Raw genomic sequence first — 18,714 nt, 5'->3', positions numbered from 1 at the left:
GGTCAGTTACAAATCAAGATGGCTCCCAGGACTTCCTGTAACAGCCTTGTGAGACTCTCCTAGGAGGTCCTGGCAGCCATTTGGAGACTGGAACTAGCACGGGCAAGAGGCTTGTCCAATGTGGTTCCAATCTCAAAATGGCTGCTAGGACCTCCTGCAGCAGTCTCGTGAGGCTGCCATGGAAAGTCTCGGCAGACATTTGACTGAGCAGCAGCACTGGGCAGTTACCAACTAAAAAATGGATCTGCACGTGCCCAAAACACGCGCCTACACTACCACAGGCCATTTTTCAGCGCACCTTAGTAAAATGACCCCTAGGTAAGTTTAAAATTTTAAAACATTTCAATAAAACCAGATCAATGTAATTCTCTCTCAAAGTAGATTATTGACCTAGAGCAACAAACATCTCAGTTTAACCACTCTTCTTCTTATCTCTGCTCCCACTACTGTTCTCAGAAACCAATCTCTGTGACATCATAGTTCACCTCAATGAAAATAGCAAAGTCCCAAATTATAGATCCCATGACGGCAAAAATTAATGCAGAGTGATTAAAAAGAATAATTTCTAACGCACATAAAAATAAATCCATGTTTGTGTCTGGCACTTGAGAATATAAAATACTGATTGAGAATGCACTTGTTTCAAATTTTGGATTAACTATGTAATAAACCAATCTTCATATTAAAAGAAGAAGGAAAGTTTGCAAAGTGTAAAATTATTAGCCAAGGTCTTACCAGAAAAGAACCTGCTTCAGCGTCCAGGCCAAAAACATCCCTCCGTTTCACAGTAAGAAAATCAAGGTCTTGATTATCATCATCCTCATTATCTTCATCAAGAAACTGCAGTGGCAGAGCTGGTTCTTTCCAAATCTCATTTTTCTCAGAAAGTGTATTGCCTTCAGATTCCTCAGAAAGTGTATTGCCTTCAGAATCCTCCTCTAACTCATTATCACTGTCTTTTCTCAGTTGTCTGGTTTCTTTCTCTGCCCCATCTTCTCCCTTTTGGAGAACAGGTTTCTTCTCACTGAAATGAGCTCTAAATGTCTCCAGCTCATCATCACTAACTGAGGGACCTGCGTCACCACCCTGTCTCAATACGCCTGGCAGAAGAGCATCTTCCTTGCCATCAGCTATTGGCAACCCCTGTTTCCAGGCTCTCTGAAGAAATCTTATACGGGGTGGCACAGCAAGACCCAAGGAACTAGAATTAGAAGAAAAAAGGGCAGAAGAATACAAAGTAGAAATAAGATCACCATCAATTCCAAACAAGTGAACTGCACATGTTAAACTCACTCAATATAAAAGATTTATAAGACAAATTTTTAAATAATGTTTTTTCTAATAAGTTCAGTCCTTTCAGAACAGTGACAACCATCAGAATCTGTTGCTGTGTGCTAACCCATAGGAGGAAAAGACACACACTGACTAGGTTGATGGAAGCAATCAAGTCTACAAAATGTATGTGGTTAGATGTGATTATGTTACAACATTACATTGAGACTCCAGTCTAAGATTAGCTCTCAGTGCATACAGGTCCATCCCAATGCTAACCCCCATGTGTCAATTTTTAATGCAACTGCTCTTTTTGGAACAACTTGCCTGCAAACCTGAGACAGGAGATGTCACTTCTAAAATTTAAAATGGAGCTGAAGACATACTTTTTCACTAAGGCCTTTGATCTAAAATGACTATCATTATGATAGTCTTATTATATGGCATTTGGACACTGTGGGAGGGCAGGGATTTGGAGTACAGACAACACAAGCATTTTTTCTGTCCTCTAACTTTTCTAGTGGGATGATTTAACTTTGTTTCTCCCCTTTAGATCAATAATTTAATCAATTATTGCGAAACTGCTCAGAGGTATACTACAATAAGTAGTAATATATTTTTAAAAAGGGGGGGGGGTTGAAAAAGCAATCAAAGATACATCCTTCTTAGTCCACATTAGTTATATGGAGGATAATTCTAAAAAGAAGGCACTAACGTTTAGAGGGGAAATGTGAACACTTGTATAAATGACGAAAATCTGGTTGCATGCTGTTCTGTTAACTACAGGCCACATGGAGGAGTAGTCTAATGGTTAAATCAACAGGCTGAGAACAAAGGGAGCCCAGTTCAAATCCTACTGCAGCTCCTTGTGATCTTGGGCAAATTCTTAAACCTTCATTGCCTCAGGTACAAACTTAGATTGTACCTGGAAGTACACTGGTGTTGCGCTCCTCACCTGCGGTGCGATCTGCACGGTCGGTTCGCCTCCGGACACTATCTCGGTAGCGATGGCCGGCCATGTTGGCGGTCGTCGGCCTTGCTCGCTTCAGTCTCATGGCCGGCCATATCTATTCGATCCTGAAGGCCGGCCTGCAGTGCGTTCCGCCCCTCCGGTCGCTATCTCGGGGCAATGGCCAACCATGTTGGCAGTCAACGCCAGTCAGCTCGTTTCAGTCGCGTGGCCGGTCATTCCTATTCACCCTGAAGGCCGGCCACGCGGACTGTCAGCGTCTGTGAGGCGGGGCTTCCTTCCGGCGCGGTCTCTCGTCTGGACGGTAGTGCAGGATTTGCCGCCTCTCACTCTGCTCCTCCCCGCTCTTGCAGCCTACCAATCCAGTATCGCTCTCCCCAGCTGACTGAGGTTACGGTCGACAAGGGGACTATAAGAACCGCGGTTCCCTTCATACCTTGCTTCGGCTTCTATCGTTGTGGAGGTCTGGTGCTTGTATTGAGCGTTCTGCAGCCTACTTTCCTATTTGACTTGACACTCGGATTGAACCTGACCATTCTCTGCTTTGCTGCCTGCCCTGACTCTCGGATTGAACCTGACCATTCTCTGCTTTGCTGCCTGCCCTGACACTCGGATTGAACCTGACCATTTTCTGCTTTGCTGCCTGCCCTGACACTCGGATTGAACCTGACCATTCTCTGCTTTGCTGCCTGCCTTGACACTCGGATTGAACCTGACCATTCTCTGCTTTGCTGCCTGCTCTGACACTCGGATTGAACCTGACCATTCTCTGCTTTGCTGCCTGCCCTGACACTCGGATTGAACCTGACCATTCTCTGCTTTGCTGCCTGCCCTGACACTCGGATTGAACCTGACCATTCTCTGCTTTGCTGCCTGCCCTGACTCTCAGATTGAACCTGACCATTCTCTGCTTTGCTGCCTGCCCTGACTCTCGGATTGAACCTGACCATTCTCTGCTGCTGCCTGCCCTGACTCTTGGTTTGGACCTACTGATCTCTGCCTGGCTGCTGGACCCCGTTGGTATCCAGAAGTCCTGGTGGCCACCTGCACCTGGGGGCTCAACTCCTAGGGAACGGTGGTCGCTCCCAGGTGAAGCTGGAGTTGTTCGGCTGCCCAGCCGAATGCGGCGCTACACTTCTGTCTACCGTGCTCAGGCAGGGCACAAGGGCTCACTACCATCATCTTAACAACTGGAACTAGAAAAACTGTACCTGGAAGTGCACTGCCTCAATTGTTTTTAAGCTTGCAGGTGGTATATAATAAATTAAATACATATCTTCAATAGAGGATAGTTTGCAAGTGGGTGCTCACATGGGGGGGGGGGGTCTGAGCGGAGCACACACTTATGTTCGTAAATTATAGAATTATCCTTTAATCACATCTGGGGAGACTATAAAGCACAGTCATTCATTAATCATTACAACTTATATTATTTTGCAGTGCCATTAATACAGCTTTCCCAGTTTAAGTGGCAAGTTCTGTTACTAATTTTAGACAACCCTTCAAGCTTCTGTGGTAAGCTGGGCAGCATTATCTCATGATTATATGGGGGGGGGGGGTTTAATGTAAGACAGTATTTATATATTTATTTTTATCAGATTCTAATGGTATCGGTTTTCTTAATGTTAATATTGTCTTTTTAATGTTTTAATTCATTTTTTACACTGAATCACCAGGCTTTTATATGATATTTACAATCGATATGGATCTATATGTAATATCAATGTTAGGGATGTTTTATAAATATTACTTTTATGTACATGTTTTGATTTACTGTTATTTTTGTATTTTAGACCACTGATGCAGGCAGACATTTGCCGAAACATGGCCTGTGTTGGGTCCCTCTAATAAGGAATCGGGTCTTTACCCACTGTCCCACTCCTGAAGGTCTCTTTGCGCTTGTTATTTTTGCTTCTGTTTGATTGGTGTATTTTGGACCCTCTCTTTTTTGCAGTGCCATAAATTATAGAATCTCTTCTTAGTATAAACCAAAGAGACAGGCTGCGTAAGCCCTATGCTCTGGGGCAGATTTATTTTTAGAGGAAAAGCCTCAAGAAGCACCTTATCCACTTATCGTGATCCGTCGACGTACTGAACGGAATAAATATATGACCAGTGGTTCTGATGCAGCAGTGGCGTAAACGGAGGCCACCGTTAACCACAGAGGAACATTAACAGAGGACCCCAGCCTCAAGGTAAGTACTTTTTTGAAAGCATATTGAAAGAAATTATATGTGCCTTGGGGTTTATGTTCCCCGTTCTGTTGGTTACTACTGAAAGACAAATGTTTGATACCAGGAGGTTTTTTGTCAGTGATGAAGCAGCCCTAGCCCTTTTTCTACTTATGATAAGGGGCTTCTTGAGGCTTTTTCCTCCAAAAATAAATCTGCCCCAGAGCATAGGGCTTACGCAACCTGTCTCTTTGATTTATACTAAGAAGTTATTTTCAAAAGTAGAGACTCGTTCCCTGTTATATACTATTAATTTATCTCTATAATTTATAGAATATCAAAAGCTATTTTTGTATCTCCAGAATCTAGGTGTGAACATCAGCTCTATGGCTGGCTTAAGTGCTCACACCTAAATTATAGATGCATAATTCACCTGCTACACTAGTAACCTATAAAGGAAAGGAGGCACCTCCTTTCCTCGATAGAATAGGTTCCCTTTCATAGAAATTCCTTCTTAATGGCTTTATCTCTCTCTCTTACTGGAGTTTAGATCTAAAGATTAGATCTAGTCACATTTTGAATATAAAATGGGCAATGAATATTGCTAAATTTGGAATCCATTGAGCACTCTTTCCATGTTTTTGACAGCTGCTTATTTAACATATTGTCATCAAGCACCAGTGAGTGAGCTGATACTATTCTATTCTTATGTTTCTAGAAACTATAACTAATTGCCTGTCAACCTTAATCAGGAGTACAGCACTGACAGGAAAACATGAAAACGCATATTTAAAATTACAGAAATTGTAGACCGTGACACTGAAATGCCTATTTTGCTATTCAGAAAGCTAGCAGCAATGTTTAACAGTAGATGTAACAATAGCTATGGTTAAAGGACCGACAACTGGTGCTATTTTTAACCAGCTTCAGATTTGAATTCATTCAACTAAGCATTCTTCTGCGTGCACTACAGTGTCCAATATATACATACGCACTCTTCTGTGGAACCAAAAAAAGGGGGTAAATATATTCTCCACTAAACATACTCACTATAGACCAAAAGAAGTGGGTCATCTCTTGGTGAAGGCCTCCACTTTGTTGTGAAAATCAACTGAAACATGCTTTCATAAAAAAAAAAAAAAAAGCTTAAAGTGAGTAAGCCACGTTTTAGAAATGTATATTGTAAGGGGCTGGGTATCTTGGCAGATGTGTGGCTGTTATTGAATTTAGCTCTTTTCTGCAAAAACATGTTTCTCCCTCTTTCCTCTGAACTAGCACTCCCTCCATCCCAGCCCACTCTCTTTCTCACAATGCAATAATAAGAAAAGCAAATGTTACAATAACTACGCTTAAAGCTCCAGGATGTACTGCAGTGCACAAGCTTCAACCTTGCGCTTATTCAACCATTTTTCTTTCTGTAATTATCCCAAAACCCAGGCAGGATGCAAAAAAAATATACGTTACAGTCCAACATTTTATAGCATTTCGCTTTTAAATTTGACATTACTTACAGGGCATATTCTCTTAAAGGCAACTTGAATGCATCAAATACATCTTTATTCTTCATTAAATAGACTGAACGCAGATAGGATACAAAGCACTAGAAGGGGAAGAAATAAAATAAAATAATACAACTATAACCCACTTGCTGATGCAGTCTAAAAGGCTGAACTCAAATCTTTGCAGGCAAAGATTTTTTCAAAGTTAATATTCATTAGAAATTATGACAGGAACTCAGAAACAAATGCAGTGTAAGTCCTAATCAGAAAGGATTTCCTTTATGTTATGGTTACAACTTCCTAAAAATAGGCCACATCATATGCATTGACTTGTACTTAGATAGCTCACCTTGAGTTACAACTAAAAAAGCATGAGCTAAATTCTGAATACCTTCCCTTACTCATACAGAAAGCAGGAGGTTAGGTCAGTACATCTTTTTCATCTACCTGTTTAGTAGATGGGTGGTGATGTAGAGGAAGGCACGACCAACTGTTCATGAAGCCAACAGTAACATCTCTTACTCACCAACCTTGGGGTTCTGATCTTTTTGGACCTTGTCGTTAGGCAGTTAACAGAAGTTAATTAAGCTAATTTTCCATTGATGATTAAGGCACAGCTATACTATTCTCAGAAAAAGAAAATAAAAAATTGTTTTAAAAGTCCTTCCTCTCTAGCAGACAAAGCCTACATCTTTCTCATCTCAGAGTGTCCCATGGTCTCTTTGCAAGTATAAATATATCTGCTTGAACAAGACTGCACAATGTGTTTTTTTTAATGTATTTTTAATGCATTGGGAAAAAAGTGAAATCAGTCTCCATGCTGGCTCCAATCTCAAAATGGCTGCCATAACCTCCAGGGGGCAGTCTCAAGAGACTGCTGCTGGAGATCCAAGCAGCCATTTTGTCTGAGAAGCCAGTGTGGGAAGGAGCCAGTGGGGATCGCTGCTGCCCTGGCTAGCCATTATAACACCAATGAAATTGGGGGGGGGGGGGGGGGGGGCCCTTCTATTCAGAGAGGGGGAGGAGGAGCTGCACAGCACAGTTTCGGTTTCAGACAAAAATGCACTAGCATTTTCAGCTGAAACCGGAACAAGGCCAAATACCAATTTTGGGCCAGTTTCAGCACCAGAGCCAAAGTCTAAACTCAATTGGCCTCTACCATCAGCGCCAACTTCTTGAAACTAGTATCAGTATTAGAAGCACCAAGCTTTCCTCAGGCTTCACAGATTCATAAAATAAAATTCACAAAAAGCAAGACCTATAATTATGAGGCATATTATGATACTCCTAGGGGAATTCTGTCCTAAATCCTTAATAATCCTGCATATTTGAGAACAACATTTTTTTTCTCTATTGTACTTTAATTCAGTATGGCTCAAGGACAGTTGTTACATTATGCTAGTTTGACAAAAGACATGCAGAATTTTCAATTATGTGTAGAACTTTAAGATTTTTTTTGCCCAGAATTCCTCCAAGATTGCACTGTCTATCTCTATGAGCCATTCAGATTGAAAACACAGCAACATGCTGAACAGTGACCAACAGACACCCAAAATTGGTTTTATCCTTTCTACTGCTAACCATCTACTACTACTTAACATTTCTAAAGCGCTACTAAGGTTACGCAGCGCTGTACAATTTGACATAGAGGGACAGTCCCTGCTCAAGGAGCTTACAATCTAAGAGACAAGTGGTCAGTCAGAAAGGGGCAGTCAAATTGATGCAGTCTGGATTTACTGAACGGTAAGAGTTAGGTGCCGAACGCAGCATTGAAGAGGTGGGCTTTAAGCAAAGACTTGAAGATGGGCAGGGAGGGGGCTTGGCGAAAGGGCTCAGGAAGGTTGTTCCAAGCATAGGGTGAGGCGAGGGAGAATGAGCGGAGCCTGGAGTTGGCGGTAGTGGAGAAGGGTACTGAGAGGAGGGATTTGTCCTGTGAACGGAGGTTTCGGGTGGGAACGTAAGGGGAGATGAGGGTAGAAAGGTAGTGAGGGGCGGCAGACTGAGTGCATTTGTAGGTAAGAAGGAGAAGCTTGAATTGAATGCGGTATCTGATTGGAAGCCAGTGAAGTGACCTGAGGAGAGGGGTGATATGAGTATATCGGTTCTGGCGGAATATAAGACGTGCAGCAGAGTTCTGAACAGATTGAAGGGGGGATAGATGGCTAAGTGGGAGGCCGGTGAGGAGTAAGTTGCAGTAGTCAAGGCGAGAGGCAATGAGAGCGTGAACGAGAGTGCGGGTGGTGTGTTCAGAGAGGAAAGGGCGAATTTTGCTGATGTTAAAGAGGAAGAAGCGACAGGTCTTGGCTATCTGCTGGATATGCGCAGAGATGGAGAGGGAGGAGTCAAAGATGACTCCGAGGTTGCGGGCAGATGAGACGGGGAGGATGAGGGTGTTATCAACTAAGATAGAAAGTGGAGGAAGAGGAGAAGTGGGTTTTGGTGGAAAGACGATGAGCTCGGTCTTGGACATGTTCAGTTTCAGGTGGCGGTTGGACATCCAGGCAGCAATGTCGGATAAGCAGGCTGATACCTTTGCCTGGGTCTCCGTGGTGATGTCTGGTGTGGAGAGATACAGCTGGGTGTCATCAGCATAGAGATGATACTGGAAACCATGAGATGAGATCAGGGAGCCCAGGGAAGAAGTGTAGATTGAGAAGAGACGGGGTCCATGGACAGATCCCTGGGGAACACCAACAGATAGTGGGATGGGGGTGGAGGAAGATCCATGAGAGTGAACTCTGAAGGTGCGGTGGGAGAGATAGGAGGAGAACCAGGAGAGGACAGAGCCCTGGAACCCAAATGAAGACAGTGTGGCAAGAAGTAAGTCATGATTGACCGAGTCAAAAGCGGCGGATAGATCGAGGAGGATGAGGATGGAGTAGTGGCCTCTGGATTTGGCAAGGAACAGGTCATTACAGACTTTAGAGAGTGCTGTTTCTGTCGAGTGTAGAGGGCGAAAACCGGATTGAAGTGGATCGAGGATGGCATGAGAGGAGAGAAAATCAAGGCAGCAGCTGTGAACAGCGCGCTCAAGTATCTTGGAGAGGAAGGGTAGGAGGGAGATGGGGCGGTAGTTGGAGGGACAGGAAGGGTCAAGTGATGGTTTTTTGAGGAGAGGTGTGACTACAGCATGCTTGAAGGTGTCAGGGACAGTTGCAGTGGAGAGAGAGAGGTTGAGGATATGACAGATGGAGGGGGTGACAGTATGAGAGATGATGTTAAGTAAGTTGGTGGGGATGGGATCAGAAGAGCAGGTGGTGCATTTCGAGGAGGAAAGAAGGCGAGCAGTTTCCTCCTCGGTGATGTCAGGAGAGGAGGAGAAAGAGGTTCCTGTCTTATCCTGCTTTCTAGCTGCAGAATAGTTCAACCAGTGCCTTTTTATATAATGAAATTACTGCACAGAATATGACCAACATTATTGTAATGCCACCAGATACTATAGCAAGTCACACACAGACCACAGATCTAAGATTCACAGCAATGACAAAGTAAGACAAAATGTTGCCAAGCACATTCACACAGACCAGTGTTATTCAATGCAAGGCCTAGGGGCCAATGGCAGCCCCCGGACACCTCTAGGGCAGCCCTCATTGTCCTTCTGGTTTACTTTTCTGCTATCCTGCCTCTCTTCCCAGACTCAGGACAGAAAGGGGAAAGTGGATGGGGGAAAGAGCAGCATGCTTGAAGGACAAGACATTTCTCGACAGACAAAAGAGGATGCGTTTGGAAATGCTCACAAACTTGCGGATACCCCCCAATGACGTCTGAAGGTGGGCTGTGCCATGGTGCCACATGGGAAGATATCTGGCAACTCTCTTTCAGCTCATTAGAATCCAAAGTGGCCCCAGCTTAAAAATTATTAAACATCACCGACAGACCAACAGAGAAGCTACACGAACATAAATCATCACAGAGAAGTCAAAGACCAGCAGCACATGAGAAGATAGAAGTGATGTTCTGTAAAGTCACAAAAGAAGAAAAATTATTGTGGCAGAGCTTTACAGTACTGCTTGATCATCTGCAGACATGTAAGTCATATTACAGAGATAATTAAGCATACGTTGGCCTCTGAAGCCTATTTTCTCCTGAAGATCCCAAGAGAACATTTGCAGGTATATAAATAGCAGTATTTCCCTTTACACAACTCAAACTGTATTGTGACTGTTATAGCAGATTGATGATGAACATCCAACTTAACAGAAGGAGCAGCCAGGCATAGATAATAGAGTTTTTCAGCAACAGCGAACCAAGGGCACAGATCAGATAAATCACTTGTTGGATGTGGCGGGTAAGATACGACCCCTGGAGCATTTGGGGGATGGTACTCTGACTCAGCCTTAAGATAATTTATGCTTACCAACAAGTGTCTCACTATATTTTTTCTTTTGGTCCAGAGGCCTTTAACAGATCCCATAGTATGCTATTTCATGAACTGGTGGTCGAGCTGGGTAGGATAGTCTCTTGATAGCAAAATCACATAAATTACTGTTGCACCTATCCCTGCAGAGAAATTTGTCTCACTTGATCCAACACTGGAGCGTGGATTTGAAATGGAAATCCAATACCCTACAACTTCTCCCTGCTATAAAGCGCATCCCTTTTATTACAACAAATGCAGCATACAGGGAATGTCAGTTTCAAATAATACACAGGGCTTACTGCACCCAGGAACTACAATTTAAAATGGGGCGGATTTAGAACCCTTTGTGCACAAAATGTAATCAAGCAGACCACACTTTTTACCATGCATTTTGGACATGTCCACAAGTATGGAATTTTTGGAGGGCCATGGCCTCCTATTTAGAAACACTTCTGCAAGCACATATCTCTTTATCTCCTTAGGGTTTTCTTTTAGATCACACAGGGGGCCTTGGGAGATACCACGGGGTCCAGCAACAGTTTATTAGGAAGGCAAGTATGGTGGGTAAAAAAAGTCATATTGAGTGTTTGGGTGACACGGGACCCACCATCTTATTGGATGTGGAGGAATCAACTAACTACACGCTTTGATGCTATTTGCAAAGGGAATGGTGAGTTTATACCCATGCCGGAAAAAAGCTTTTCTGGCGGTTTGGGGAACTTATATTCAGTCTTTGTCTATGAAAGCCCGGAGTGGGAGGACTCGGTCAGCCTCTTTCTGATGAAGTCAATAAAAATGATTACAACATATAAGTGCAAAAACATTTTAAAAAAAAAGTCCAGAAAAGGAAGGAACAGATGAAAAACAAGCAGGTTCTGTTATCTAAGCAATCTAACTTACTGTTGCTGAAATCTGCAGCACAGATGGCACAGGCCTACAGGCACAGGAAAATATTTCCAAGATTTAAGTGAATTTAGGTGTGTGTCTATGAACGGGACCCTGAAGCCAACTTCTAGAAGACTACAAAGTTGCAGGGGTCTGCTTGCAAATTCAGAAGGACAAATTTGGTTAATGAGAAGATTCCTGAATTCTAAACAAAATGAAAAAAAAAATCAAGAACTGCTTATACACAGCAGACTAATTCATTCTATTTCAATCTTCCTCTTTACAGAAGAAGACTGGCCGGGGCTCTTGGCAGCTTCAGGTTAAATCAACGAGTGTTTGTAAAAAGGCTACAGAATTAATGGTCCTTCACAGGACAGAAAAAGAGAGCTGAGTGAAGGGAATTACTGGCAAATCTAATTGAGGGAACAGATGATATTGTTTTAGGAGCATAGAGTGATGCCTGCAGGATAGAACAGAAAACTCAAGAGATGAGTTTAAAAAAAAATTCAGTCACAAGTTAATTACACAAATGGAGCCTGTCTCTCCTCTGAGCCCTCACTCCCATAAGAGCTTCCCACAAGTCACTTTCGACTGAATTCTATATCCTGGCCATCCCCCTGTATGCATGTGAAACGCACCAGGAAATTTGTGAATACTAAATGGCAGATGTAAATGAGGGTATGTACATTACATGGGGTAATTTTATAAGAAAAAGCATGCAAATACTGTCCATTTAAAAAATGGTGTAATTACAACAAACATGGCATAGAGGGAATCAGGCTCATTTTCAAAGCACTTAGCCTCCCAAAGTTCCATAGAAACCTATGGAACTTAGCCTCCCAAAGTGCTTTGAAAATATGCCTCAATGTCAGTTAAATGACCTATTATAAAAAAAAAAGTAATAATAAAATTTAAAAAATAAATAAAATTACCTTCCTAATAAATAAAATTTAAAAAATAAAAAAAAAGAGAAAACAGAGATGAGACATAGTAAGGTGCTAGTTGTGAAGTTTCTAGGCTAGTATTGCTGCTTGGATGCAGATTTGCTTGGATAAACAAAATCAAACAGACTTCCCCTCAACTAACACTGCCAAAAATTATCAGGCTAGAAAACCACCAGAGGACCATCAAGTCCAAACTTCTTAGGACTGAAAGTCTCAAGTAGCATGATAGATCTAGAAATAAAGGGAAAACGTATTACTCCAAGTACTGTTTAAACACGTACAGGCCTGAGGCATTCACATTCTTTAGCAGTAGGTAGAGAAAAGGTTGGGGGGTGGGAGGAAGAGGGAAAGTTCCAGTCATAATATACAGGGCACTCAGCGTTCCAAATGGCACTAATGTTCCAGATGGCCCCTGACCAAGGAATGCTGCTGTGATGATGATATTAGATGGAAGTGGGAATACAGGTTACATAACAGCATAAAACACCAGGAAATTGAATATCTTTCCATTAGTAAATGTATGATGTCGAATATATATATGCCTGCAACTGTTACCAATAAATAGGAACAATAGAGCATATGTGGAGAGGGGGGAGGGAGGATAGGGGGGAGCATGGGGGGGGGGGGGAGAAAATAGTTAAAATAAGTAGATGACGGACACTATCAGTTAAATGTTATGAATGTTATGCTGTTGGCATTCTGTTCCTGCCAGATGCTGTATGTTTTTCAGATGCTTTGTCATCAATAAAAATGTTGAAACATAAAACACCAGGAAATTGAAATGAAGGGCTTACAGATTCAGTAGCCAGGGGCTAGTTCCAATTTAGCCAAGAACTTAAATAAAAAGGAAATTGCCTGGACAAAACCAAAAAAACAAAAAGTACATAAATGTATTCTTTATAGACAGAAAACAAGAAACCTCGAAATAAATGTGACTCCATATGCACCAAAACACATCTTACCCTTTGAGCCCGCTCTTTTAACTCCTGTTCTTGAGCTAGGAAAGCCTCCAACCTCGTCTGGACATTTACAATCTTTTCTGGATTAATTCTATGAAAAGAAGAGATTGATTCGTCTTATAGCACTAAACAAAACATTGAACATCTCTAATAAGATTCCTAAAGTACTTTTCTATTTTTAAGGTACTGTGCTCAAATGCATAAAATAATTGCTAGGCTGAACAAGTTTCAATACAGTTCTCATTTTTATATGAATAAGGCAGGCAATGCAGCAGCTGAGGCCCAAATCTTCTAACTCTGAGAAACAAGTTCCTGCTGACAAGGTTTGCAAAGAAATTTTCTAAAGAAACAATAGCAACTAATACAAATTACCTTCTGCTTCAGTTCTTGAACTGCTACGCAACTGAAAGAAGTAGTGTGAAAATATCAAATCTGCATCACCATACAGTATAGAAACATACTTTTTCTTTGTTTCTGCTCTGGGTTTTTACTCAAAGTATTATAAATCAAACACCTGCTGCAAAACAGCCTATAAAAAAATTTGGATTTATGTATTGCTCTCCATGAATCTTAGAGCTCATAGGACTTTACAAATACAAGACAAAAAAAAGAGAGCTTTTTGCCTTCTTAACAGATAACTATTTTATGTACTTGCACACTGCAGCCCAGGGCAGGTTGTACAAGGGTTCACTGAAGCACAATATGATGTTAACTATCAGCTTGACTAGAGATCTGTTCAAGGTCAATGAGTAAATAAGCAACAACAAGTGAGATAAATTAACCTCTCTTTGCGGGTTTCCCAACCACTAGATTGCACTCTTATGAGAGATCACTACCAACCCCACTCAGAATTCTTCTTCACTGCCCCATTTTATGGAATTAGGAGGCAGAGCACTCAGCAGGCATCTTTTGGTTTGTATATATGATTTTCACTCTTGTTGTGTGTAGCTTTTTTTTTTTTTACATTTCCTTAGAATGATCTCTTTTCTTTTCTCTCTGTCCACTGAGATTTTGTAGTTCTTTTCACTTTAATATATTTCTGGTTATTTTATTGTAAACCACTTTGATTATCATTTGTGAAAGTCAGTGTATCAAACACCAAACAAACTAAACCATACAATTTTGACCCTTAAAAACACAGTCCAACAATAAATTTCAATAACATACCAATTGATCAGCAAACGTACCAGGGCTTTTTTTGAGGTACTGAGTACCGGCATCTTTTCCATTGTCTGCTAAACTTGACCCATAGTCCCCAAGTTTTAATGAAAGAGCTCAGGCTCTACACACCAATTCTGCCTTGTCATAGATTCTGTGACTGGTTGCAGGGAGCCTGGCTATTGTGGGGTGGGTCCCTCAGTGATCACCCCACCCCTGAAGGGTGGCCTGGCATATGAGTACCAGCAACATTTTTGCTAGAAAAAAACACACTGAAAAATGCACAGAATGGATGCCCGTTTTGGACACAGCAGAATGTTTGTACATAGTCTCTGGAATCTGTTTCTGAATAGAGTTTTAAAGTATGGCTAAATTACCATTTCTATCATTTTATCCCTCAAAAATGATGCTTTACCATAACCAGATATCCAAGACCATCAAGCAGCAGAAAACAAAAAAAAAATCTGGCTGTTACTTTCCTTCAAGTTGAGAACCAAAACACTAACTACCTTCAGTTACTCATAAACAGATGAATGAAACTGAGAAGTGATTCTACAAATTACAATCACCCCCCAAAAATGTGGTCATATAAAAGGTACACTGGAAAATATATCTGTATGTAAAGAACTAAGGGGCTCTTTTATGAAAGTATGGTAAGGTTTCGCTCTTATCGTGCCTTTGACTACAAAAATGAAGGAGCAGTTAAAAATGCAAAGTCCACAAAGTAAATGCAGGGGCGTATCCAGCATCTGCCCTACATTTAGTACACAAGGCAGACACTTACCAAACAGGCACTGCATTACATGCAGATAGCATGAATGCATTTGCGCTACCCGTCAGTGCAAATAAGAGAGCTGCCAGATTTGTAAAAAAAAAAAAAAAGAAAGAAAAGAAAAAGATGAAATCGCAATAGTGGTTGTTCCACTTACCTAATCCACCCGGCGCATTACACTCCCTCCTCCTCCAGTATCACCACAATCCTTACACCTAACTCCCAAATAAATGTGAAAACTTCCCTGATATCAGATAAATCTTCCCCAGAAATGGACCCAGCAGCCCCCCAATAGTGCAGTAGAATGGGAAACCAGTAGTCCCTCTCCACACCAGCCCAGTCTGGCTCCAGGTTTCAAAATGGTGCTGATGTCTCCTAGTGGTAGGACCCCACCGCTAGGGTCTTCGGTGACATTTTGAAAGCTGGAGTCAGACAAGGTGGGAGTGGAGTGAGACCACTCCCATCTGGGTCCAGTAAACTATCAGAGAATTCCTGGGTGCTTCGATGGGGAGAAGGGGGGGTTGGTCTGTTGGTAGGGGACTGATGTTGTAAAGGGCTTGATATAGGTGTAAGGATTGTGGCACAGGTGGGAGGGGGGAATGAGAAGGGAAAGGCATGATGGGGGATAAAGAGGGGGGAACCACTACCACTGAGGCTTCCTTTTTTCTTTTTGACAAATTGGCAGCAGTCACTCTATTGGAAGTTGTCAGGAGAGGGGGCCCAGTCTCTAAAGTTTCAGCTGGAGGAAAGGAATTCTGAGAGACACAAGGCACCTTCCAGTCCACAGATGACAGTTCCAGGCAGAAGTGATACAGTCATACTACCACTGCCAGGACCCGCCTCACTACTACAGGAAAAATCAAAACTTCCCATGGTCCATAGTTTGCTAGTTGCTATACTAAATACTGCCACAAGAAATAGTTGGTCAAGGTAAGGGTAGTTTCAAGTACAAAAAAAGGGCAATTTTATAAAGCTTTTTCCACACATAAAGCCTATTTTACACAAAGAAAGGGACTAACTGCACTTAAACATAAACACAGGGAAAGAATACACTTACTTTAGGCAATATTCATGTAAGTAGTTCCAGGTGCACAGCTGGACTCCCCTCTGTCCAGTGTTGAAGTGTGCACACCAGCCCCCTCACACTATAAAAGGCTGCCTTAAGTTAGGTTCCAATTACATGCATAAGTTATAGAATACTAGCACTTGTGCACATGACTGTTACAGTTGTGTGTGTAAATGCTGGCCACACACTCAGCAGAATCCTGTAACTTACATGCACAACTGCTTTAGCACACGAATGCAAGAGGGCATCCAGAGGGGAATGAACATGGGCGTGTCCAACATTTGCACGCATAAATTGCAGAATAGTATAAGTTCCACGCCAAAAAGCTGCATATAAGCACATGCCGTTACACCTTCTTCTACTTCTACTTATCATTTCTATAGCGCTACTAGACATACGCAGTGCTGTACACTTGGAAATGAAGAGACAGTCCCTGCTCAACAGAGCTTACAATCTAATTACTGCTATTGACATGACATAAGTGGGTGCCCCTAAATGAAGGAGCATAGATGCTAACTTAGGATATTATACAAGAACTCGTAACACATATGTGCTTTTCTAGGATAGGCTCACAGCCCATGTCATTTGGGCTCCTAACTCATAGCAGCCTTAAAGAGCACACAGATATTTACACCTCCTTCAGGTCAGGTATAAATTTATACATCAACATGGGTGCGCTAATGGGGCCGGTTCTGGGCATATATTTTATAAAGGCACATTTATAAATTATCTTGATATTCAAAAAGGATATGAATGTTTGACCACATTGCATAGCAAATTTCAAATTAATTTTCACTAAATTAAGACGATTTAACAAAACTATGCAGATCTTGAGAATATGCCAGCCAGATAATAAATATATCATCCAAGAATCTATGCCACCATTCATGAAAATTTTGGAGTTGTTATACACTTCAGCACAATGTTTATAATAGTTACAGTCATTTTGGAAGATGGCAACGTCACAAGCAAGAACAAGCGGGCATTAATGCTGCCTCCCAACTTTAAAAATGGGGGAGGGGGGGGAAGGAGATGAGGCAGTCTGGTCATACTGGAGGCTTTCTAATTGAGGTCCTCTCTAGCTCGGGGTGTGGTAGACCAGATATCCCTGGAGGAAAAGTCTGAAGGTGGTAGAGGGTCAAGGGTTTGAAAACCACTGAGCCACCAGAGCATTTTTACATGGGAAGGGGGAGAGGGGGCAGGAAGTCCGGTAGACTTGGCTTTGTTTTGTGTTTTTTAATAACATCTCCATTCTTGTCAGTGCATGAGCCATTCCCCTACTCATGCACACTCACTTTTCATCACCACGGTAATTTGCATGCTATACTATCTATAGAGGCATATTTTCAAAGCACTTAGACTTAGAAAGTGTGGGAATTTAAAGCGCCATTTATAGAATTAGTGGGAATATGTTTGCTTTATTAAAAATTCTCCAAACCATTTTAACACCGTGCCAGTTATTCACAATTCACTACATATATATAATAGTTTTGGATGCCGACACATCAAAATGAAGGACAGCAGCTCATTTCCCTTTGCCCAAACTTCTAACCTCAGATGTCAAGATCAACAACAATGTCTCGGTACTGTACTGTGGTCTGAAACCATGCTGAGCAGGGCCACCAAGCGGGGACGGGGGGCGGGGAGGGGCAAGATTCCCTGGGCCCAGTGTCCAAGCGTGCCTGGCGCCAGGGTCTGTCTCTCTCCTGATCCTGACAGGACCCGGTGATCGCGTTCCGACAGGAGCAGAAGAGAGAAAACTCTGGTGACGGGACCCCCTTAGAGGCTGGGGAGAAGACACAGGGCTTCGGGGCCTCTGGTTTGGCTGGCGGGGGATCCCCAAGTTCCGACAGCAGAAGCCTTCTTCCCGCACTATTCTCCGCCGCATTGCCAGCTCTGCTGCTGCTTTTCCTTTCACATCGCGCATGCTTGAATGGGCTTTGTTGGCATTAACACACCAGCCACTAGTACAGCTTAGTAAACAGGGGGGTAAGTTTGTACTTGAGACATTGGGAAGTGTAGTCACTTTCCTAAAATCACAAGGCGCATCAGTGGAAGTAGCAGATTTGAACTCTAGCTTCCCTGGTTCTTAGCCCACTGCTCTAACCATTAGGATACTTCTCCACTCCCTCACTGCCACACCAGAGAGGAAGAAAATGTAAAAACAAAACAAAAAAATGATAATGCTAACAAAAAAGTGATCAGAGTACTACAAAAATGTTAAATTGTAGTTAGATAATTAATATATGGGTAAAATAAATTACCTCTGTCTGCATGCCATCTGGAAAAAAAAAATCATTTTATGACTTTGGGAAACTCATTTTACTTCCATTTCTCTGTGCACTGCAGCAGCAAAGATAAGTAAATTGTAGCAATTAGATTGATCTAAATTTCTGAGTCAATGTCAAGTCTATTTACTAACTCTGAGTAGCTGTACTGCAGCACCATAGTTCTAAACAAATGGATAACCAGAGTCATTTTATTTGGCTTCTGTCATCACGGCATGAAAGAAACTCCCCATATGGTTTTACAATGAGATCAGTGCTAATAGACATGCCACTTCACATATGATACTACCAGGGTATTAATCAGGGGGTATTTACCTATACTGAGTACTGGCACCTTTTCCACTGCCCGCTACCCCATATTTTACTGAAA

The 18,714-nt window shown here is 42.1% G+C and overlaps 1 protein-coding gene across 1 annotated transcript in view; it reads right to left on the bottom strand.

Annotated features, from left to right (window-relative positions):
- Positions 1-18,714, bottom strand: part of DDX10 (DEAD-box helicase 10) — a 457,862-nt gene that overhangs the window by 356,834 nt on the left and 82,314 nt on the right. Inside the window, exons 11-13 of the mRNA XM_030200276.1 lie at positions 13,064-13,151; positions 5,925-6,013; positions 736-1,201 (exon numbers count right to left, since the gene is read on the bottom strand). Coding sequence (XP_030056136.1) covers positions 736-1,201; positions 5,925-6,013; positions 13,064-13,151 — 643 coding nt within the window. The remainder of the gene's footprint in view (positions 1-735; positions 1,202-5,924; positions 6,014-13,063; positions 13,152-18,714) is intronic.

Source organism: Microcaecilia unicolor, chromosome 4, assembly GCF_901765095.1.
Source record: "Microcaecilia unicolor chromosome 4, aMicUni1.1, whole genome shotgun sequence".
Lineage (NCBI taxonomy): Eukaryota > Metazoa > Chordata > Amphibia > Gymnophiona > Siphonopidae > Microcaecilia > Microcaecilia unicolor.
Note: the sequence above shows the minus strand (reverse complement) of the source record. Positions and strands in the feature narration are given on the sequence as shown.